The sequence below is a fragment of the Notolepis coatsorum genome (genome assembly GCF_963971535.1).
Source record: "Notolepis coatsorum genome assembly, chromosome: 5".
Lineage (NCBI taxonomy): Eukaryota > Metazoa > Chordata > Actinopteri > Aulopiformes > Paralepididae > Notolepis > Notolepis coatsorum.
The window spans coordinates 204,976,844-205,000,794 of NC_140169.1; the positions used below are offsets into that span (position 1 = coordinate 204,976,844).

Below are 23,951 nucleotides of genomic sequence, written 5' to 3' on the forward strand. Positions count from 1 at the left end.
CTCCATCCCCCATGACGTAGCCTCCTCCATCCCCCATGACGTAGCCTCCTCCATCCCCCATGACGTAGCCTCCTCCATCCCCCATGACGTAGCCTCCTCCATCCACCATGACGTAGCCTCCTCCATCCCCCATGACGTAGCCTCCTCCATCCCCCATGACGTAGCCTCCTCCATCCCCCATGACGTAGCCTCCTCCATCCCCCATGACGTAGCCTCCTCCATCCCCCATGACGTAGCCTCCTCCATCCCCCATGACGTAGCCTCCTCCATCCACCATGACGTAGCCTCCTCCATCCCCCATGACGTAGCCTCCTCCATCCCCCATGACGTAGCCTCCTCCATCCCCCATGACGTAGCCTCCTCCATCCACACCCAGAGGAAGAGGAGGCAGTGTTCTGGGTGGGGAACAGTCCAAGGGGGGGAAACCCTATACAATGGATCCCAGTTGGACACGATGACATCTACTCTGAAAACGGCCTGCAGACTGGCGGTCGCTATGGCAACGCGCATTACGACCACGGAGGGAATTATACAGAGATATGGAGACGGGAGAGGAGGAGAGGGGTGGTCAGACGGAAAGAGAGATAGGAAGACGCTCAACAAACAAAAAAACAAAGTCATTGTAATATATAATTTTGTGTGAGTCAGGGATATGATTTGCCATTGTTTTTTGTCCCCCCCCCCCCCCCCCACACACACACACACACACACTTATTTAGGTCTCACATTGGCAGGATGTCCTGTGTATTCATTGTGTTTTTGTGTGTCCGTCCACCAAGACATCTTCACGAGTGTTTCAAAATAGAGCCGTGAAACAAAAAGCAGGAGACCTGGTGCCGCTGTGTAGTCTGGTCTGAAGCCTAGTAAGCCTAATATCCCCCTTAGCCTGAAGCCTAGTAAGTCTAATATCCCCCTTAGCCTGAAGCCTACTAAGCCTAATATCTCCCTTAGCCTGAAGCCTAGTAAGCCTAATATCTCCCCTGACTGACTAGTAGATGTTTGGTTTCCCACACGGGTCAAATCCATGTGGGTTATAGTACTTGCACATGTGTACTGTATGTGTGCTGCCACTAATCCCCCCCCCCCCTCTCTCTCTTTCACATACACCACCCCCCCCCTCTCTCTCCCACACTCTCTTTCACATACACCCCTCTCTCTCTCTCTCTCTCTCTCTCTCTCTCTCTCTCTCTCTCTCTCTCTCTCTCTCTCTCTCTCTCTCTCTCTCTCTCTCTCTCTCTCTCTCTCTCTCTCACTTTTTTCTCTCTCTCTCTCCAGAAAGATGAGGTGTATCTGAATCTGGTTCTGGACTACGTTCCTGAGACGGTGTACAGAGTGGCCAGACACTACAGCCGGGCCAAGCAGACCCTGCCTATGGTCTACGTCAAGGTAGAGAGACACAGAGAGACAGAGAGAGAGAGAGAGACATAATGCCCAGTATGTGTCAGCATGCCATAGCCTGAGGGAGTGTTGTGACTTAATGTCAAATCTTGTTTTATTTATGTATATATTGGGCCAAAGAGTAAGACAATGTACTGTATTATACTGCAAATGTTCTTATTAGAGTGAAACCTTTTATTCATGTAAATAAGATGCGAGCAGGGCTGTGGTACTACAACCAACATTACCCATAACCACCACTACTGCTGCATATAACCAGGGCTGTGGAAGAAGTGCGTGCATGCATGCAATTGTAACGTGTGTGTGTGTGTGTGAACGTGTGTGTGTGCGTGAACGTGTGTGTGTAGTTGTACATGTACCAGTTGTTCAGGAGCCTGGCCTACATTCATTCCTTTGGGATCTGTCATCGAGACATCAAGCCTCAGAACCTGCTGCTGGACCCAGAGACCGCTGTCCTCAAACTCTGTGACTTTGGCAGGTAAGACCCGCCTCCTGGGTTCAGAGGACCATGTCAACCCAAGCTGTTTGGAGTCTGAGTGCTGAGGGTAATGAGGTGCTGAGGGTAACAAGGAGTGCTGAGGGTAGGGCTGGGCGATTAATCGATTTATCTATTAATTCGAATTCATGATTTAGGTCGATTTAAAAAAAAAATCCAATAGTCACCTTTTATTTTACAAAAAGTGATGTTTGGTGAAAGTTAGATTTGCACTTTATTAATCACAATAGGGAAATGTATTCTTGTTTGATGATATTTGTTTTAAGTGAAGTTTGGTGAAAAAGCAAGTTATTGCACTATTAATCCCAATAGGGACATTCATCTTTGTTTGATCAAGGGTAACCTTTATATATATATATTATAATTGTTAATTGTTTTTTAAGTGAAGATTGGTGAAAGTTAGGTTTGCACTTCAATCGGGAAATTCATCTTGGTTTGATAATTTTTTTGTCAAATAAAAACAAATGATTTCCTTGGCGTTTTTAGTTTTTAAGAGAGAAAAAAATCGATTCGAATCGATCGTAAATCGGATGTGGTGTGAACAAATCGGAGATTTTATTTTTAGGCCATATCGCCCCCAGCCCTAGCTGAGGGTAACAAGGAGTGCTGAGGGTAACAAGGAGCTGAGGGTAACAAGGAGCTGAGGGTAACAAGGAGCTGAGGGTAACAAGAAGCTGAGGGTAACAAGGAGCTGAGGGTAACAAGGAGCTGAGGGTAACAAGGAGCTGAGGGTAACAAGAAGCTGAGGGTAACAAGGAGCTGAGGGTAACAAGGAGCTGAGGGTAACAAGGAGCTGAGGGTAACAAGGAGCTGAGGGTAACAAGGAGCTGAGGGTAACAAGGAGTGCTGAGGGTAACAAGGAGCTGAGGGTAACAAGGAGTGCTGAGGGTAACAAGGAGCTGAGGGTAACAAGGAGTGCTGAGGGTAACAAGGAGCTGAGGGTAACAAGGAGCTGAGGGTAACAAGGAGCTGAGGGTAACAAGGTGCTGAGGGTAACAAGGAGCTGAGGGTAACAAGGAGCTGAGGGTAACAAGGAGTGCTGAGGGTAACAAGGAGCTGAGGGTAACAAGGAGCTGAGGGTAACAAGGAGCTGAGGGTAACAAGGAGCTGAGGGTAACAAGGAGCTGAGGGTAACAAGGAGCTGAGGGTAACAAGGAGCTGAGGGTAACAAGGTGCTGAGGGTAACAAGGAGCTGAGGGTAACAAGGAGCTGAGGGTAACAAGGAGTGCTGAGGGTAACAAGGAGCTGAGGGTAACAAGGAGCTGAGGGTAACAAGGAGCTGAGGGTAACAAGGAGCTGAGGGTAACAAGGAGCTGAGGGTAACAAGGAGCTGAGGGTAACAAGGTGCTGAGGGTAACAAGGAGCTGAGGGTAACAAGGAGCTGAGGGTAACAAGGTGCTGAGGGTAACAAGGAGCTGAGGGTAACAAGGAGCTGAGGGTAACAAGGTGCTGAGGGTAACAAGGAGCTGAGGGTAACAAGGAGCTGAGGGTAACAAGGTGCTGAGGGTAACAAGGAGCTGAGGGTAACAAGGAGCTGAGGGTAACAAGGTGCTGAGGGTAACAAGGAGCTGAGGGTAACAAGGAGCTGAGGGTAACAAGGTGCTGAGGGTAACAAGGAGCTGAGGGTAACAAGGAGCTGAGGGTAACAAGGTGCTGAGGGTAACAAGGAGCTGAGGGTAACAAGGAGCTGAGGGTAACAAGGTGCTGAGGGTAACAAGGAGCTGAGGGTAACAAGGAGCTGAGGGTAACAAGGAGCTGAGGGTAACAAGAAGCTGAGGGTAACAAGGAGCTGAGGGTAACAAGGAGTTCTGAGGGTAACAAGAAGCTGAGGGTAACAAGGAGCTGAGGGTAACAAGGAGCTGAGGGTAACAAGGAGCTGAGGGTAACAAGAAGCTGAGGGTAACAAGGAGCTGAGGGTAACAAGGAGTTCTGAGGGTAACAAGGAGTGCTGAGGGTAACAAGAAGCTGAGGGTAACAAGGAGCTGAGGGTAACAAGGTGCTGAGGGTAACAAGGAGCTGAGGGTAACAAGGAGCTGAGGGTAACAAGGAGCTGAGGGTAACAAGGAGCTGAGGGTAACAAGGTGCTGAGGGTAACAAGGTGCTGAGGGTAACAAGGAGCTGAGGGTAACAAGAAGCTGAGGGTAACAAGGTGCTGAGGGTAACAAGGAGCTGAGGGTAACAAGGAGCTGAGGGTAACAAGGTGCTGAGGGTAACAAGGAGCTGAGGGTAACAAGGAGCTGAGGGTAACAAGAAGCTGAGGGTAACAAGGAGCTGAGGGTAACAAGGTGCTGAGGGTAACAAGGAGCTGAGGGTAACAAGGTGCTGAGGGTAACAAGGAGCTGAGGGTAACAAGAAGCTGAGGGTAACAAGGAGCTGAGGGTAACAAGGTGCTGAGGGTAACAAGAAGCTGAGGGTAACAAGGAGTTCTGAGGGTAACAAGGTGCTGAGGGTAACAAGGAGCTGAGGGTAACAAGGAGCTGAGGGTAACAAGAAGCTGAGGGTAACAAGGAGCTGAGGGTAACAAGGAGCTGAGGGTAACAAGGAGCTGAGGGTAACAAGGAGTGCTGAGGGTAACAAGGAGCTGAGGGTAACAAGGAGCTGAGGGTAACAAGAAGCTGAGGGTAACAAGGAGCTGAGGGTAACAATGTGCTGAGGGTAACAAGGAGCTGAGGGTAACAAGGAGCTGAGGGTAACAAGGAGCTGAGGGTAACAAGAAGCTGAGGGTAACAAGGAGCTGAGGGTAACAAGGAGTGCTGAGGGTAACAAGGAGCTGAGGGTAACAAGGAGCTGAGGGTAACAAGAAGCTGAGGGTAACAAGGAGCTGAGGGTAACAAGGTGCTGAGGGTAACAAGGAGCTGAGGGTAACAAGGAGCTGAGGGTAACAAGGAGCTGAGGGTAACAAGGAGCTGAGGGTAACAAGAAGCTGAGGGTAACAAGGAGCTGAGGGTAACAAGAAGCTGAGGGTAACAAGGAGCTGAGGGTAACAAGGAGCTGAGGGTAACAAGGAGTGCTGAGGGTAACGAGGAGCTGAGGGTAACAAGGAGCTGAGGGTAACAAGGAGTTCTGAGGGTAACAAGGAGTGCTGAGGGTAACAAGAAGCTGAGGGTAACAAGGAGCTGAGGGTAACAAGGAGCTGAGGGACAAGGAGCTGAGGGTAACAAGGAGCTGAGGGTAACGAGGAGCTGAGGGTAACAAGGAGCTGAGGGTAACAAGGAGTTCTGAGGGTAACAAGGAGTGCTGAGAGTAACAAGGAGTTCTCAGCGTAACAAGGAGTGCTGAGAGTAACAAGGAGTTATCAGTGTAACAAGGAGTTCTCAGCGTAACAAGGAGTTCTCAGGGTAACGAGGAGTGCTGAGAGTAACAAGGAGTTATCAGTGTAACAAGGAGTTCTCAGCGTAACAAGGAGTTCTCAGCGTAACAAGGAGTTCTCAGGGTAACAAGGAGTTCTCAGCGTAACAAGGAGTTCTCAGGGTAACAAGGAGTTCTCAGCATAACAAGGAGTTCTCAGGGTAACCAGGAGTTCTCAGGGTAACCAGGAGTTCTCAGGTTAACCAGGAGTTCTCAGGGTAACCAGGAGTTCTCAGGGTAACAAGGAGTTCTCAGGGTAACAAGGAGTTCTCAGGGTAACAAGGAGTTCTCAGGGTAACAAGGAGTTCTCAGGGTAACAAGGAGTTCTCAGGGTTATCCTAAAGGAAGACGCCAACATTATGTGAAATGTGCTTACCGTCTTCTCCAGAGTCAGACAAGAAGATGGATACCAGTTTCCTCTCTGTGCGCTCAGTAGAACACTATCCGGCTGCAAGCTAGCCTAGCTTAGCACAAAGGAATGGAAGCAGATACAGACCATTAGCCTAGCTTCCTTTACTTTCTAAAAGCTGTAAAATTAAATAAAAGATACTAAATAAATAAAAAGATGACTACATAAAATGTTATCTATAGCACCTTGTTATCTGTCTTAAGTTTACCTTTATCATAAAAGACCAATGGCAAAATCAGAGATGGAATCAAAGCCAGGACCGCCCTCCCAGTCTCCGCTCAGTGAGGTCAGACTGGTATTTAGCTCCAGGGTTTTCCTCGGCTTGTAAATAGGCTGTTGCCAGCAGAGAGAATTGTACAAACACATTGTTTGGCCCTGATGCAGAGGAAAAAAACCATGTTGCAGTTTAATCACGAGAAGCCAAGATGAAAAATATGGACAATGGGACACCTTGAAATTATACTTTCAACCTAACAAACAAAACAGTCAGGTGGCCCATCTACATTCTGTGTTAAACATCCCCTCCAGATGTATTTCAAACACTCACAAATGTTCTATATTGAATAATAATTTGTATAAATGTTTTTTCACCAAATCCTTCAATAAACTACTGAAAATGGCTTAGCAGCATCTCTACACCTTTTAACTAACACATTGGAAATGAGCACCCATTGATATTTAGCAGGAATTTTAAGTCTGCAGCCAATTGGGGTGACAGTGGCTCGGGAGGTAGAGCAGTCGTCTGGCAATCCGGAGGTTCCTGATTCGATTCCCGCTCCTCCTGGGCAGCGTGTCGATGTGTCCTTGAGCAAGATACTTAACCCCTAATTGCTCCCGATGAGCAGGTTGGCACCTTGCATGGTTGCCTCCGCCGTCGGTGTGTGAATGTGTGAGTGAATGGGTAAAATGTGAGGAACAAATTGTAAAGCACTTTGGATAAAAGCGCTATATTAAAAAAAAAAAAAAAAAAAAAAAAAAAGCCATTTACCAGCCATCTAATATTCTTTCAAGACATGTCAATACCTACTACTGTGACTTCTGTGTAGCTGAAGATAGAGGTAATACGTTACCACATATTGGACCATGATAGGTTCAACCTATCAACCTATTAGTGACATCACACTTAGGCGTCGGTTACACACAGGGTGTTTTCGTTTCGTTTTCAAGATTAGTTTCGCTTTCCAGAGCGCAATGTAGTGACAGCCGAGTTAGACATTTGTTTTGCGATCTGAGCACTTTTGTTTTGTCAGAACGAGGCGTGGTCAGACCGCAACGGATCGCGTCTCGAATTCAGCACTGAGCATGCGCGGGGAGGTAGTTACCTTGGATGTGCCAATACACTTCCTGCAAACAAATCAACAAGCCACCATCTTTAAATGCCTCCGTGAGCTATTTAGCCAATGTAGCACTTATTTTTGAGCAAAGAAAGTGCAATAAAAGTGCAATAAACAAAACGGATACATTCACTGTGTTCTGCCTCTCATTTGTTGATGAAACAAAACTAACATCAACACAATTGACCACCAAGAGCGGATAGTTTAGTCTCACAAAAAGATCTCAGATGTTGTTAGCTACATGCTAACGTGAATGGAATATGCCAGTACAACAGTATAGCATTGTGGCTAGCAGCTAACGTTAGCTCACGTTAGCCAGCCAGCACCAAACTGATGATATCAGGAGCTATCAGTAGCTAGATAACATTAGACAACGCCTCATGTATTAAACAAAGGTGAATAGATGACTGGGCCATTTTGTTTAATGCTTGTTAAGATTGGAAAAGGAGCTCTGAGCTAACAGGGTCTGATAGCTAACGTTAGCTCACGTTAGCCAGCTGCTCATGCAATCGTTAATGCTAGCAGAATGAATGGATGTAAACTTTATTTAACATATTGCAGAATGGGTACAATACAATACGGCTCAATACAAACAATTGTTAAGGAAATGCAGACTGTTGTAGCTTGGACTGGGGTCCTTATAACAATAACTTGACAACACATGGTAGCTGCAGCTATTTGGGACAGCTCTGTCGTCACCGGACGTTGGTGAGGGCACGCAGATGTCGGTATCTACTGCACATGGGCGTTGAGCAACAACGGCTCCGCGCAGATTACATGACACGTTGTCTGCGAGTTTTGGCGAGTATCCAAAACGAAAACACCTTTTCAGCGTTGTCAGTAGGGCAACGCGTTTTCCTGCCAAAGCGGCATTTCTATTTAACTGGGACAGCAAACGTATTCATTCAGCAACAAAACAAAAACAAAAACACCTAGTCTAACCATGGCCTTAGATTTCAGGTACAGAGAAGCTCTCCCTCTCCATGGGACGAATGTGAAAGTGTCAAGTTATGCACAAATAACAATCTGTAGATGATGATGAAGGTGATGATGATGATGATGTGTGTTGTGTACAGTGCTAAACAGCTGGTCCGTGGGGAGCCTAACGTGTCCTACATCTGTTCCCGCTACTACCGAGCTCCTGAGCTAATTTTTGGTGCCACGGACTACACCTCTAGTATAGGTACGTTTATTACTACTACACCTCTAGTATAGGTACGTTTATTACTACTACACCTCTAGTATAGGTACGTTTATTACTACTACACCTCTAGTATAGGTACGTTTATTACTACTACACCTCTAGTATAGGTACGTTTATTACTACTACACCTCTAGTATAGGTACGTTTATTACTACTACACCTCTAGTATAGGTACGTTTATTATTATTACTACTACACCTCTAGTATAGGTACGTTTATTACTACTACACCTCTAGTATAGGTACGTTTATTACTACTACACCTCTAGTATAGGTACGTTTATTATTATTACTACTACACCTCTAGTATAGGTACGTTTATTATTATTACTACTACACCTCTAGTATAGGTACGTTTATTATTATTACTACTACACCTCTAGTATAGGTACGTTTATTATTATTACTACTACACCTCTAGTATAGGTACGTTTATTACTACTACACCTCTAGTATAGGTACGTTTATTATTATTACTACTACACCTCTAGTATAGGTACGTTTATTACTACTACACCTCTAGTATAGGTACGTTTATTACTACTACACCTCTAGTATAGGTACGTTTATTATTATTACTACTACACCTCTAGTATAGGTACGTTTATTATTATTACTACTACACCTCTAGTATAGGTACGTTTATTATTATTACTACTACACCTCTAGTATAGGTACGTTTATTATTATTACTACTACACCTCTAGTATAGGTACGTTTATTATTATTACTACTACTACACCTCTAGTATAGGTACGTTTATTATTATTACTACTACACCTAGTATAGGTACGTTTATTATTTCTACTACACCTCTAGTATAGGTACGTTTATTATTATTACTACTACTACACCTCTAGTATAGGTACGTTTATTATTACTACTACTACACCGCTAGTATAGGTACGTTTATTATTACTACTACACCTCTAGTATAGGTACGTTTATTATTACTACTACACCTCTAGTATAGGTACGTTTATTATTATTACTACTACACCTCTAGTATAGGTACGTTTATTATTACTACTACACCTCTAGTATAGGTACGTTTATTATTACTACTACACCTCTAGTATAGGTACGTTTATTATTACTACTACACCTCTAGTATAGGTACGTTTATTATTACTACTACTACACCTCTAGTATAGGTACGTTTATTATTACTACTACACCTCTAGTATAGGAACATTTATTATTATTACTACTACACCTCTAGTATAGGTACGTTTATTATTACTACTACTACACCTCTAGTATCGGTACGTTTATTATTAATACTACTACACCTCTAGTATAGGTATGTTTATTATTACTACTACACCTCTAGTATAGGTACGTTTATTATTACTACTACTACACCTCTAGTATAGGTACGTTTATTATTACTACTACACCTCTAGTATAGGTACGTTTATTATTACTACTACTACACCTCTAGTATAGGTACGTTTATTATTATTACTACTACACCTCTAGTATAGGTACGTTTATTATTAATACTACTACACCTCTAGTATAGGTATGTTTATTATTACTACTACACCTCTAGTATAGGTACGTTTATTATTACTACTACACCTCTAGTATAGGTACGTTTATTATTATTATTACTACTACACCTCTAGTATAGGTACGTTTATTATTACTACTACTACACCTCTAGTATAGGTACGTTTATTATTATTACTACACCTCTAGTATAGGTACGTTTATTATTATTACTACTACACCTTTAGTTTAGGTACGTTTATTATTATTACTACTACACCTCTAGTATAGGTACGTTTATTATTATTTCTACTACACCTCTAGTATAGGTACGTTTATTACTACTACACCTCTAGTATAGGTACGTTTATTATTACTACTACACCTCTAGTATAGGTACGTTTATTACTACTACACCTCTAGTATAGGTATGTTTATTAGTATTTCTACTACACCTCTAGTATAGGTACGTTTATTATTATTACTACACCTCTAGTATAGGTACGTTTATTATTACTTCTACTACACCTCTAGTATAGGTATGTTTATTATTATTACTACTACACCTCTAGTATATGTACGTTTATTACTACTACACCTCTAGTATAGGTATGTTTATTATTATTACTACTACACCTCTAGTATAGGTACGTTTATTATTATTACTACTACTACACCTCTAGTATAGGTACGTTTATTATTATTACTACTACACCTCTAGTATAGGTAAGTTTATTATTATTACTACACCTCTAGTATAGGTATGTTTATTATTACTACTACTACACCTCTAGTATAGGTACGTTTATTATTTCTACTACACCTCTAGTATAGGTACATTTATTATTATTACTACTACACCTCTAGTATAGGTACATTTATTATTATTACTACTACACCTCTAGTATAGGTATGTTTATTAGTATTACTACTACACCTCTAGTATAGGTACGTTTATTATTATTACTACTACACCTCTAGTATAGGTATGTTTATTATTACTACTACACCTCTAGTATAGGTACGTTTATTATTATTACTACTACACCTCTAGTATAGGTACGTTTATTATTATTATTACTACTACACCTCTAGTATAGGTACGTTTATTACTACTACACATCTAGTATAGGTACGTTTATTATTACTACTACACCTCTAGTATAGGTACGTTTATTATTACTACACCTCTAGTATAGGTACGTTTATTATTACTACTACACCTCTAGTATAGGTACGTTTATTATTACTACTACTACACCTCTAGTATAGGTACGTTTATTATTACTACTACACCTCTAGTATAGGTATGTTTATTATTACTACTACACTTCTAGTATAGGTACGTTTATTATTACTACTACTACACCTCTAGTATAGGTACGTTTATTATTACTACTACACCTCTAGTATAGGTATGTTTATTATTACTACTACACCTCTAGTATAGGTACGTTTATTATTACTACACCTCTAGTATAGGTACGTTTATTATTACTACTACACCTCTAGTATAGGTACGTTTATTATTACTACTACTACACCTCTAGTATAGGTACGTTTATTATTACTACTACACCTCTAGTATAGGTATGTTTATTATTACTACTACACCTCTAGTATAGGTACGTTTATTATTACTACTACACCTCTAGTATAGGTATGTTTATTATTACTACTACACTTCTAGTATAGGTACGTTTATTATTACTACTACACCTCTAGTATAGGTACGTTTATTATTACTACTACACCTCTAGTATAGGTACGTTTATTACTACTACACCTCTATTATAGGTACGTTTATTATTACTACTACTACACCTCTAGTATAGGTACGTTTATTATTACTACTACACCTCTAGTATAGGTACGTTTATTATTACTACTACACTTCTAGTATAGGTACGTTTATTATTACTACACTTCTAGTATAGGTACGTTTATTATTACTACTACACCTCTAGTATAGGTACGTTTATTACTACTACACTTCTAGTATAGGTACATTTATTATTACTACACCTCTAGTATAGGTACGTTTACTACTACAGTTGCTGTTGTGAAAATCTGGTGTTGTTGTCCCTCACTTCCTTTTCTTGTTGTTGCCCCCCCCCTTGCAGATGTGTGGTCAGCTGGCTGTGTGTTGGCAGAGCTGTTGCTAGGACAACCAATCTTCCCTGGCGATAGCGGAGTGGATCAGTTGGTGGAAATTATCAAGGTACTTTATTCGGGCCTTCATAAATCAACCTCAACATGCTGTCAAAGTGTCTTCACATACCGACCTCAACATGCTGTCAAAGTGTCTTCATGTACCAACCTCAACATGCTTTGTCAAAGTGTCTAGTAATTTAAACATGAAATTAATTAATTCGTCTTGTCCAACTTTCCTTCTCCCTCTCCATCCGTTTCTACGTCTTGGTCCCCCCAAATTTTTTCCTATGCCCTCTTCATCCTGACTGCCTCCTCTCCCGTACCTCTCTCCCTCTCTTTTTGCTCCAGGTTCTGGGCACCCCTACTAGAGAGCAGATCCGAGAGATGAACCCCAACTACACAGAGTTCAAGTTCCCCCAGATCAAAGCACATCCTTGGACAAAGGTGAGTCAACAGGTACAGGAAGCTTTTTACTACTCTTAAGACCCATCCCTCCCTCCCTCCCACTATCCCTCCCTCCCTCCCCTGCCATTTCAGTGCTCATCTCACCTGCTAGTCTTAGTGAGTCATCTGCCCATTGACACAAAAGGGATATAGACTGGAGCAGTGGTTCCCAAACGTTTACAGTAGGGATGTCTGATATTGGCATTACATTTTTTTTTTTTTTTTTTTTTTTACATGTATTTAACCTTTATTTAAGTAAGAACAAATTGTTATTTTATTTATTGTCAAAAGTATGCATAATGTTAATTCCACGACAAGAGATATGTAATGTTAATTACCTGAGATTATTCTGTTTTTTTGGGGGGGAAACCCCGCATATATCGGTATCGGTTGATATCGGTATCGGACATGAAGAGTTGGACAATATCGGTATATCGGACATCGGTAAAAAAGCCAATATCGAACATCCCTAGTTTACAGTCAGGCCCCCATCTTGGCACACATAAACCTTGATAAAGCTCTGCATTGACGGCCATCACAGTGTTCACTTGCTAGCTAGCTGAACTGGTCAGATTATCTACCAGTGTTCACCAGCTAGTAGGGGTGTAACGGTAGACAAAAACCACGGTACGGTACGTACCTCGGTTTTGAAGTCGCGGTTCGGTACGGGTTTTCGGTACAGTGGGGGAAAGTTTGGCTTTCCATGTTCCACTCAGGGGTGATGTAGTGTGCAGTAACTAATTGTACTTGTAGGGCTGTCAACGAATATTCTATATTGAAATTAATAATTGATTTGTTAAATACATTTTTTTTAAATAATTATATTAGATTGTGAAAAAAACAGCCCCCGGTGGGGGCGGTTGTTAGTGGTTAACATACCGCTGTATTCGTTCGGTACACAGCCGTACTGAACCTTAGGTCCAGTACTGAAACGGTTCGGTACGGATACGTGTACCTTTACACCCCTACCAGCTAGCTAGCTGAACTAGTCAGATTATCTACCAGTGTTCACCAGCTAGCTAGCTGAACTAGTCAGATTATCTACCAGTGTTCACCTGCTAGCTAGCTGAACTAGTCAGATTATCTACCAGTGTTCACCTGCTAGCTAGCTGAACTAGTCAGATTATCTACCCGTGTTCACCAGCTAGCTAGCTGACCTAGTCAGATTATCTACCAGTGTTCACCAGCTAGCTAGCTGAACTAGTCAGATTCTCTACCAGTGTTCATCAGCTAGCTAGCTGAATGGGTGTTTTCAGTATATTGTCACCTTGACTACTCTGTAGAGGTGTTTTCAGTATACTGTCACCTTGACTACTCTGTAGAGAGGTGTTCTCAGTATACTGTCACCTTGACTACTCTGTAGAGAGGTGTTCTCAGTATACTGTCACCTTGATTACTCTGTAGAGAGGTGTTCTCAGTATACTGTCACCTTGATTACTCTGTAGAGGTGTTTTCAGTATACTGTCACCTTGACTACTATGTGGAGAGGTGTTTTCAGTATACTGTCACCTTGACTACTCTGTAGAGGTGTTCTCAGTATACTGTCACCTTGACTACTCTGTAGAGGTGTTCTCAGTATACTGTCACCTTGACTACTCTGTAGAGGTGTTCTCAGTATACTGTCACCTTGACTACTCTGTGGAGAGGTGTTCTCAGTATACTGTCACCTTGACTACTATGTGGAGAGGTGTTCTCAGTATACTGTCACCTTGACTACTCTGTAGAGGTGTTCTCAGTATACTGTCACCTTGACTACTCTGTGGAGAGGTGTTCTCAGTATACTGTCACCTTGACTACTATGTGGAGAGGTGTTCTCAGTATACTGTCACCTTGACTACTCTGTGGAGAGGTGTTCTCAGTATACTGTCACCTTGACTACTATGTGGAGAGGTGTTCTCAGTATACTGTCACCTTGACTACTATGTGGAGAGGTGTTCTCAGTATACTGTCACCTTGACTACTCTGTGGAGAGGTGTTCTCAGTATACTGTCACCTTGATTACTCTGTAGAGGTGTTTTCAGGTTAGAGTCTGATTCCAGCCTTTATTGCTCCAGATTATAAATGGACAAAACGCATTGCTGGTCAGTGACCAGGAACACTTGTCTTCATGACATTATTCAAACTAACAGACTGAAGCTGACTCTGGATCAGTGACCAGGAACACTTGTCTTCATGACATTATTCAAACTAACAGACTGATGCTGACTCTAGATCAGTGACCAGGAACACTTGTCTTCATGACATTATTCAAACTAACAGACTGAAGCTGACTCTAGATCAGTGACCAGGAACACTTGTCTTCATGACATTATTCAATCTAACAGACTGAAGCTGACTCTAGATCAGTGACCAACATCACTTATCTTCAGGACATTATTCAATCTAACAGACTGAAGCTGACTCTAGATCAGTGACCAACATCACTTATCTTCAGGACCTTATTCAATCGAACACACTGAAGCTGACTCTGGATCAGTGACCAGGAACACTTGTCTTCAGGAGCAGTAAGGCTGTGAATGTTGGACAACAGCTACTGTGTAATAATAAGGTCCATCCTGCTCAGGATGTGATGTAAATGATTGACGGGTGGACAGCAGGTCGCCTGCAGGCCGTGCGGTAGGTGTCGTGTGGCGGGGTGCTTTCCCTGCTCCCATCTTTAAATGGAACGCTCCCTCTTCCTGTCTGCCTGCCTGCAGCCCCGCCCCCGCCGCTCTGGCATTGGACGATGCGATCGGGCCAATCGGCAGTCGGTGGGCCCTCGTGGCTGCCTCTCAGACTCCGCCTTGTGGCTGTTGTGTGGAACAGCATTTAGTCAAGAGTGTGAAGCCCTGTTGCAGGGCTGAACCTCGGTACCTTAGTATTGCTCAGATTACTAAAGATAATACTCTAAATATACTCTAAAGACATAAATATATATAAATATATATGCTTTTACCTGAGCTGGCGAGATGACGGCGCTGAACGTTTAGATGTTTTATGTAGAACGTTCAGTTGATTTGTGTTATTTGAATTAATTTGATTTACATGTTTATTTACACAGATGGTCAAATATTTAAGCTTATGTTCAAGTTTATTTATTCAAGCATTACTAATTAACCTCTTAACAGGCACCCAGAAAAGTGGCAATTATTTTACTTAAACTTGAGGACTGCATACTTTCTTTGCAAAGCTTAGCTTTATACTTTATACTTATAGCACATGCATGAGCCTGGTCTCTTTTGAAAGATAACATTCTGAAGTTACTAATGCAAAAAAGGAAAATCACTTTTAGTGCTAATGAAATAGAGAGTAACAGAGGTCTGAACTTGAGTTGAACTTGTGTACTCACATTTTTCTGTAGTGGTTGCAAGATTCCATATTTCAATATTCCAGCATAGAGGTATAAGCTGGAAAACACTGCGGTTCCATAGCCTGAAGTCTTATGTAGTACAGGTCCAAATTGTATAAAAACCCATTCACAAATGGGTCTTTGAGAGACGTCAGAGTAAAACTCACGACACCGCCGTGTGTTCTGGAGTCTGAATCACTTCTGGTTTTCGCTCATCAACTTTCACCTAGTTCCCTTATTCGTACCCCCCCCCCCCCCCCCCCCCACGTGAGGTATCGTTGGAAACATACACTCGTTGGCTACAACGCCGACCAATAATGTTTGCGGAAAATGCCGCGACCGCGGCGGATCACTGAGTGGTGCTTTTAACTCTCTGTGTTTAGAATAGGCCACTACATCGGACCAGGCTATGAACTGGAATAGATGAGCAGCGCTCATCATGTAAGCCTAATAGTTGTAATAGTTTAATAGAATGTTAGGCTACTAATGCTGACTACACTTTACCTTTTAGAGTTGAATATTATTAGATAGTATAGCCATGGGAACTACTGTGCCATTCCTTTAATCCCCAGCCGTCCGCCCGTACCACCCCCACCCCAACCCCCACCCACATCCATCCACCGGCATGCATTCACCCCAACTCCCCCTTTTTTAGAATAGTCGCAAAATGATCGTCGACTTGATTCCACCTCCTATCCGCGATTGGCCAGTTGATTCCTGTGGTTGTCCGTGACTGGTGTTTAGGTGTTCCGGCCGCGCACGCCCCCCGAGGCCATCGCCCTGTGTTCCCGCCTGCTGGAGTACACGCCCACTGCGCGCCTCACCCCGCTGGAGGCCTGCGCTCACTCCTTCTTCGACGAGCTCCGCGACCCCAACGTCAAGCTGCCCAACGGGAGGGAGAAGCCCTCCCTCTTCAACTTCACCACCCAGGGTAGGTCCTCCTCGCCAGCGCTCTCCTTCTGAATTAGGGATGTCCGATATTATCGGCCTACCGATATTATCAGCCGATATTGGCATCCAAATGTTATTGGAAAATATCGGTAGGATCTGTTTTCAAAAATGTTTACCCAGGCAAGCAAGTAAGAACAAATTCTTATTTTATTTATTGTGAAAAGTATGCATAATGTTGTGTTAATTCCACGACAAGAGATATGTAATGTTAATTACCTGAAATTATTCCGATTTTGGGGGGACCCTGCATATATCGGTATCAGTTAATATCTGTATCGGAAATTAAGAGTTGGACAATATCGGTAAAAAAGCCAATATCGAACATCCCTATTCTGAATGTTTAGACGTGTTCTTGGTTATTTCTCAAGCTACGCACATCAGTCCAATAGGAGTGAGCCATAAAGGTTGCAGACATCCAGGGATGAATTTGCTTTAGATACTATCTTCCTCTGCCATGTTCCAATAGTAGGCTGCTTGCTTTTCAACTGCAAATGCATCAAGGACATCAGCCAAGCACCGCCGGTCCAGCTATACAGCCAGCTAGACTGAGCCATTACATTTACATTTATAAGTCGCTTTGGATAAAAGTGTCATTTAGCTGCCGCTTTTATCCAAAGCGACTTACAAGTTCTGTACGACAAGTCATCAGGAAGGGCACAACTCTTATCAGCTGAGTAACAATGTTCATCAAAGTGTTGAGTGCTACACTTTCAAATCCACAACTGGTTAAATTGTAAATTGATCTCGTAGAGAGGAAGTGAAATCTGCCGTAAACAACTCATGAGGTGTTTGTTAGCGTTGCAGTTAAAAAGGAAAATGATTCACACTAGTAGCCAGGTGGAGAGAGATTTGTGCAATTTATTTTCTCTTTGCGTTGCCAGGTTGCATGAAACATACACATCATTGTGTATGAACGAAGGATATCGGATGGTCTCGCACTCTAATATGGCAACACAATTCTCACACCGAAAGTCTGATTCAATCCATGTGTTGCATCTCTGAGACATCATCCTCCCTTTTTACTGGTTAAATGGACTGCATTTATTTAACAGTTTTTATCCAAAGCGCTTTACAACTTATGCCTCACATTCACTCATTCACTCACACATTCACACACCGATGGCAAAGGCAACGCAATGTGCCAACCGGCTCATTGTGGAGCAGTTATGGGTTAAGTGGAGGATCGAACCGGGAGAACCTTCCGATTACCAGACGACTGCTCTACTGCCACTGTCCCTTGGAAGTAGACTCCTCACGTTCTTCATGAACTCCAATAATACAGATTATAAATCTATCAGTATATACTTAAAACATCTCTCCACAGAAGAAGCAAGGTGACAGAACTGTCCATATGTCATTTCTGCACCGCTGATCTTAGTTTGACTCACTCAATAAGAGTTCATAACAGATGTTATGCTCTCCAGCGATCCCTCCACCTTGCTGAAGAGCTTGTGCCCCATCTGGGAGATGGTGTCAGATGAATGTGCTCACTTTTTCATGCATGCATGAATGAGGTAGATGTTATATGTAATTTTATGGGAAAGACCCCATTCCGGTGGAAGAGAAAATCCAGATATCCCAAGCCAATAAGGAATCCCTGGGAATACATTTATTAGTCCTGACTCCTGACTTTACAATTTAACTAGTGCACCCGATCACTATCATCTTCTCTGAAGCTAACTTGTCTTCTCTGAAGCTGACTTGTCTTCTGGTCTTCTTTTCTGAAGCTGACTTGTCTTCTTTTCTGAAGCTAACTTGTCTTCTTTTCTGAAGCTAACTTGTCTTCTTTTCTGAAGCTAACTTGTCTTCTTCTCTGAAGCTAACTTGTCTTCTTTTCTTAAGCTAACTTGTCTTCTTCTCTGAAGCTAACTTGTCTTCTTTTCTTAAGCTAACTTGTCTTCTTTTCTTAAGCTAACTTGTCTTCTTCTCTGAAGCTAACTTGTATTCTTCTCTGAAGCTAACTCGTCTTCTTTTCTGAGGCTAACTTGTCTTCTTCTCTGAAGCTAACTCGTCTTCTTTTCTGAGGCTAACTTGTCTTATTCTCTGAAGCTAACTTGTCTTCTTTTCTGAAGCTAACTTGTCTTCTGGTCTTCTCTGAAACTAACTTGTCTTCTCTGACGCTAACTTGTCTTCTGGTCTTCTTTTCTTAAGCTAACTTGTCTTCTGGTCTTCTTTTCTGAAGCTAACTTGTCTTCTGGTCGTCTTCTCTGAAGCTAACTTGTCTTCTGGTCTTCTTTTCTGAAGCTAACTTGTGTTCTGGTCGTCTTTTCTGAAGCTAACTTGTCTTCTTTTCTGAAGCTAACTTGTCTGCTTCTCTGAAGCTAACTTGTCTTCTTCTCTGAAGCTAACTTGTCTTCTCTGAAGCTAACTTGTCTTCTTTTCTGAAGCTAACTTGTCTTCTTTTCTGAAGCTAACTTGTCTTCTGGTCTTCTTCTCTGAAGCTAACTTGTTTTCTGGTCTTCTCTGAAACTAACTTGTCTTCTTCTCTGAAACTAACTTGTCTTCTTCTCTGAAGTTAACTTGTCTTCTTTTCTGAAGTTAACTTGTCTTCTTATCTGAAGCTAACTTGTCTTCTTTTCTGAAGCTAACTTGTCTTTTCTGAAGCTAACTTGTCTTCTTTTCTGAAGTTAACTTGTCTTCTTCTCTGAAGCTAACTTGTCTTCTTTTCTGAAGCTAACTTGTCTTCTTTTCTGACGTTAACTTGTCTTCTTCTCTGAAGCTAACTTGTCTTCTTCTCTGAAGCTAACTTGTCTTCTTCTCTGAAGCTAACTTGTCTTCTTCTCTGAAGCTAACTTGTCTTCTTCTCTGAAGCTGACTTGTCTTCTTCTCTGAAGTTAACTTGTCTTCTCTGAAACTAACTTGTCTTCTTCTCTGAAGCTAACTTGTCTTCTTCTCTGAAGCTAACTTGTCTTCTTCTCTGAAGTTAACTTGTCTTCTTCTCTGAAGCTAACTTGTCTTCTGGTCTTCTTCTCTGAAGCTAACTTGTCTTCTTCTCTGAAGCTAACTTGTCTTCTTCTCTGAAGCTAACTTGTCTTCTGGTCTTCTCTGAAGCTAACTTGTCTTCTTCTCTGAAGCTGACTTGTCTTCTTCTCTGAAGCTAACTTGTCTTCTTCTCTGAAGCTAACTTGTCTTCTCTGAAGCTAACTTGTCTTCTTCTCTGAAGCTAACTTGTCTTCTCTGAAGCTAACTTGTCTTCTTCTCTGAAGCTAACTTGTAGTCTTCTCTGAAGCGAACTTGTCTTCTGGTCGTCTTCTCTGAAGCTAACTTGTCTTCTGGTCTTCTTCTCTCAGAGTTGTCTAGTAACCCCTCCCTGGCCTCCATCCTCATCCCTGCCCACGCCCGCCAGGCTGCTGCCTCCACCCCTACCAACGCCTCTGCAACTACAGGTACACCTGTCTGTCTGCCCACCTCTCTCTGTCTTGTCTGTCTCTCTCTTTCTCCGTCTTGTCTGTCTCTGTCCTGTCTGTCTGTCTCTCTCTCTCTTTCTCCATCTTGTATGTCTGTCTCTCTCTGTCAGTCTATCTGTCTTTCTATGTCGTGTCTGTCTCTCTGTCCTGTATCTGACTGTCTCTCTTTGTATGTCTGTCTCTGTTTTGTTTGTCTCTCTCTCTCTGTATGTCTATCTGCCTCTCTCTGTCCTGACTATCTGGCTGTCTCTCTCTTTGTATGTCTGTTTTGTTTGTCTGTCTCTCTGTCTGTCTGTCCGTCTCTCTGTGTATCTTGTCTGTTTATTCCTCTCTCCTGATCTGTCTGTCTCCTGTCTTTCTCTCATGGACTCTTTCTCTTCCTCCTTCTGTCCTCATCTTTCTCTCTATTGCTCTCCATCTCCTACTTCCTTCAACTGCCTGACAGTGAATTAGTAAGGTAACCTTCTCTTCTCCTCCCTCATTTTCTCTTCTCACCTTCTTTCTTCTCTTCTATTTTCTTCTTATTTTCTCTTCCTCTCTTTTCTTCTTATCTTTTCTTCTGTTCTCTTATATTTTCTTATCTTCTCTACTTTTCTCAAATTTTATTCTCTTCTCTACTCTTCATCTCTTCTCCTTCTCTTCTCATTTCCTCTTATCTACTCTTCTTCTCTTCTCCTCTTTTCTCTCCTCTTCTCTCCTCTTTTCCTCTTTTCTCTACTCTTCTTCTCTTTTCTCTACTCTTCTCCTCTCTACTCTTCTTATCTTCTCTCCTCTTTTCTCTCCTCTTCTCTCCATCTCTCACTCTGGTCTTTGTGTTCTAACTGTATAGTAAAAAGATTAACCCTCACCTCTCCTCCTCATGTTTCCCTTCTAGACGGCAGTGGCACAGAGAGAGGACCCAGCACCACCACCGCCTCAGCCTCCGCCTCCAACTCTACCTCCTGAACCTAGCCCCCCCCCCCCCCCCCCCCCCCCACCCCACCCCACCCGGCTCCTCCCTCCACCCAGGCCAGGGGGAGGAGGGTGAGCTGCCCTGACTGCAGCGGTGATGCTGACACAGCCAGGGGTTTCAACAGCTGGCAAACAGCCCCACCCCACCACCACTACTACAAAACAAACGTCCCATATCTGCCTCCTTACCCCTGACCGGCCATCATCCAGCTGTTTCTCCTTCCTGCACCGCTGAAGACGTGGAGGTGGGAGGGAGGCTGTCGACTGTACTCGTTCTAAAAGTACACCGCTGTACATGTATTCACATCGTATACTTAGCCTGCTAATGTTTGTAAATGGACAATCTGTAGAGAAAAGAAAAGAAAAAAGAAGTGATTAAGTCCTGAGATGTCTGTATTTAACCCCCTCCCGTCCCCTCTTTATCTACTTCCTCATCATTTGACCTCTGACCCCAGCCCCTCGCCCCCTGCCCCACCCCTTGACCCCTGGCCGACCCCCCCCCCCCCCTGGTTGGTCCTGTAGTGCATGGCCTGAGTGGTTTAGGATCACCCAGGGGCAACTTCCTCACTCCTCAACTTTGACCTTTCACATTCACATTGACCTCCAGTTCCACTGACTAGGCATGAGGCTCACGCACGCGTACACACATACACACACACACACACACACACACACACACACACATACATACATACATACATACATACATACATACATACATACATACATACACACACACACAAAAAGACATGAATGCATGAAGATCCTGGTGTATATGGAAACGAGAAGTCCACTTTGGTAGGAGAAGATTCAGTTATTTTTCAGTTTTAAATGGTTAGATGAACTGTTTTATTCAACCTTTGTTTTTATTTTGGTTTTATATGTCCTGGGCAAAGATTTCCCGGGACTTATGACACGCGCGGCAGATGTGACCTGTACGTATCTCAGTTCCCCTGTGTGCTTGTATAATATTCTATACATATGAATACGAAAACATACACGCATACATACATTACACGGTTTATATATTACTTTTCCTTATGTATAAAAAGTATATATAGATATATGTATATTAACTTCAATGGTTCAGAAATCATTTATCGGTGAGCTCATTACTGACAGAGCAGTAGCAATATTTGCTGCTGTGAAGACATTAGAGCAAGGGGGCGTCTCTAGCGTGTGTGCCTCACAAGGGGGCGTCTCTAGCGTGTGTGCCTCACAAGGGGGCGTCTCTAGCGTGTGTGCCTCACAAGGGGGCGTCTCTAGCGTGTGTGCCTCACAAGGGGGCGTCTCTAGCGTGTGTGCCTCACAAGGGGGCGTCTCTAGCGTGTGTGCCTCACAAGGGGGCGTCTCTAGCGTGTGTGCCTCACAAGGGGGCGTCTCTAGCGTGTGTGCCTCACAAGGGGGCGTCTCTAGCGTGTGTGCCTCACAAGGGGGCGTCTCTAGCGTGTCCTTTTTATGTCTTGTCAAAAGGAAATACCTCGACAATTAGAATTTGAGTCTGTTATTTTTCATCGAAAGGCACTTGTCACAACGTGTTGGGAAAAGGTTTCTGCAATTTTCTGGCTCCTTGGTGAATTGAAAAAAAAACTAAAAAAAAGTTTGTTAGCATGCGTTCCTATACTTAATTCAAATTAGGGCTGTGGCATACCGTATTTTAAGGTATAGCGTCTTGGAGCCATACCGGGGTAAGCATTTCTACAATACCGTCCTCAACAGTATACATTAGTTGTTTTCTTTATGTAGTATTATACAAAATAATATACATGACGGAAATTGGATGAGGGAAAGACCAGGTGCCATGACATGATTGTACTGCTGTCATATCACAATGGAATTCCTACCGGCTAAACCAAGAAAAATATACTATACTTTCGGCTGCGTCGCTGAAAAGAAGTTGATTAGTTTGCTTTGGACTTCCCGTGGACGAGGAACGCTAAGCTTTTATTGAGCTAACTGAAGGAGAAACACTGACACGTTTCCACCGCATGGAGAAAAGTAACAGATTACCTTATCAAGGTATCAATTATTATAATTTTTTTTTGCTGCTGCGGCTGTGACAATTCAGCGTCCGTAGGGGGACACGTCTCTCCTCCCGACTCGACCCTCCGGTCTCTTCTCTCTACTTTTGTTTCTTATCGGGAGTGGAGTCCTGTGGGTGTTCAGGGGAGGAGACCCTCTCTCGTATATCGTGACCACTCGACTAAATGTTTAGTCAAGCATACTTCCCCTCTTTCTCTCTCTCTTTCTCTCCTCGTCTTGTCGCCACACCCACTAGAGCCACTCGGTACAGCCTGTCTACTACCAGAGAAGATTCACTACTACTACGGTTAAAAAAGAAAAAGAAAAAAAGGAGAGAAAAAACGAAGAAAGAAAATAAAAACCACAACAGCAGAATTTGTACATACAGCTCTAAATGCTCCTCACCAAAATCCTGACTTGTACGTTTGTTGTTTTGATTTTTTTTTATGTTTGTTCGATTATCTGTTATTTTTACATGTTGTGTTCAAGGTATATGTGTGTGTGTGTGGCGATATATATATATATATATATATATATATATATATATATATATATATATATATATATATATATATATGCAGACCCATGTACCGTTTATGAGCAAAAACAAAGACGATTACAATGGGGAGGGGGGGAGGGGGGGATAGAACATTACAAAAAAATAATCTAAAAAGAATCAGGGCGAAAACTGACGTTGTTTATGGATATTGTAGATGATGATGACGATGATGATGATGATGAGCTTCTATCCAGCCATATAGTTCAATCCTTACCTGTACAGTATGGTAGATGACAAGCTGTTATTAACCTGTATTATTGTATCGAGAAACTAGTCATGTATAGTGTATCTAAATAGTTTGGAGTGCCTTTGCTTTCATACACATTCGCCTTGCCCCCACCCCTTCCCCCACCGTTCCTTCCTCCTCTCCTCCGTTCCTTCCTCCTCGCCTCCCTTCCTCCTCGCCTCCCTTCCTCCTCCCCTCCCTCCCTTCCTTCTCTCCTTCCCTCCATC

General features: G+C 42.8%; 1 protein-coding gene across 3 annotated transcripts in view; it reads left to right on the forward strand.

Moving 5' to 3' along the window:
* The window catches only part of gsk3ba (glycogen synthase kinase 3 beta-a), a 157,699-nt gene extending 134,255 nt beyond the window's left edge, over positions 1-23,444 (forward strand). For 2 of the 3 annotated variants that reach the window (XM_084315152.1, XM_084315150.1), the window contains 8 exons: positions 1,276-1,386; positions 1,746-1,876; positions 8,062-8,168; positions 11,806-11,903; positions 12,185-12,292; positions 16,353-16,539; positions 19,850-19,945; positions 20,841-23,444. In XM_084315152.1, coding sequence (XP_084171278.1) covers positions 1,276-1,386; positions 1,746-1,876; positions 8,062-8,168; positions 11,806-11,903; positions 12,185-12,292; positions 16,353-16,539; positions 19,850-19,945; positions 20,841-20,911 — 909 coding nt within the window. In that variant the 3' untranslated portion in view covers positions 20,912-23,444. The remainder of the gene's footprint in view (positions 1-1,275; positions 1,387-1,745; positions 1,877-8,061; positions 8,169-11,805; positions 11,904-12,184; positions 12,293-16,352; positions 16,540-19,849; positions 19,946-20,840) is intronic. The other variant, XM_084315151.1, reaches the window with a different exon arrangement.
* The last annotated feature ends 507 nt before the right edge of the window (positions 23,445-23,951 follow it).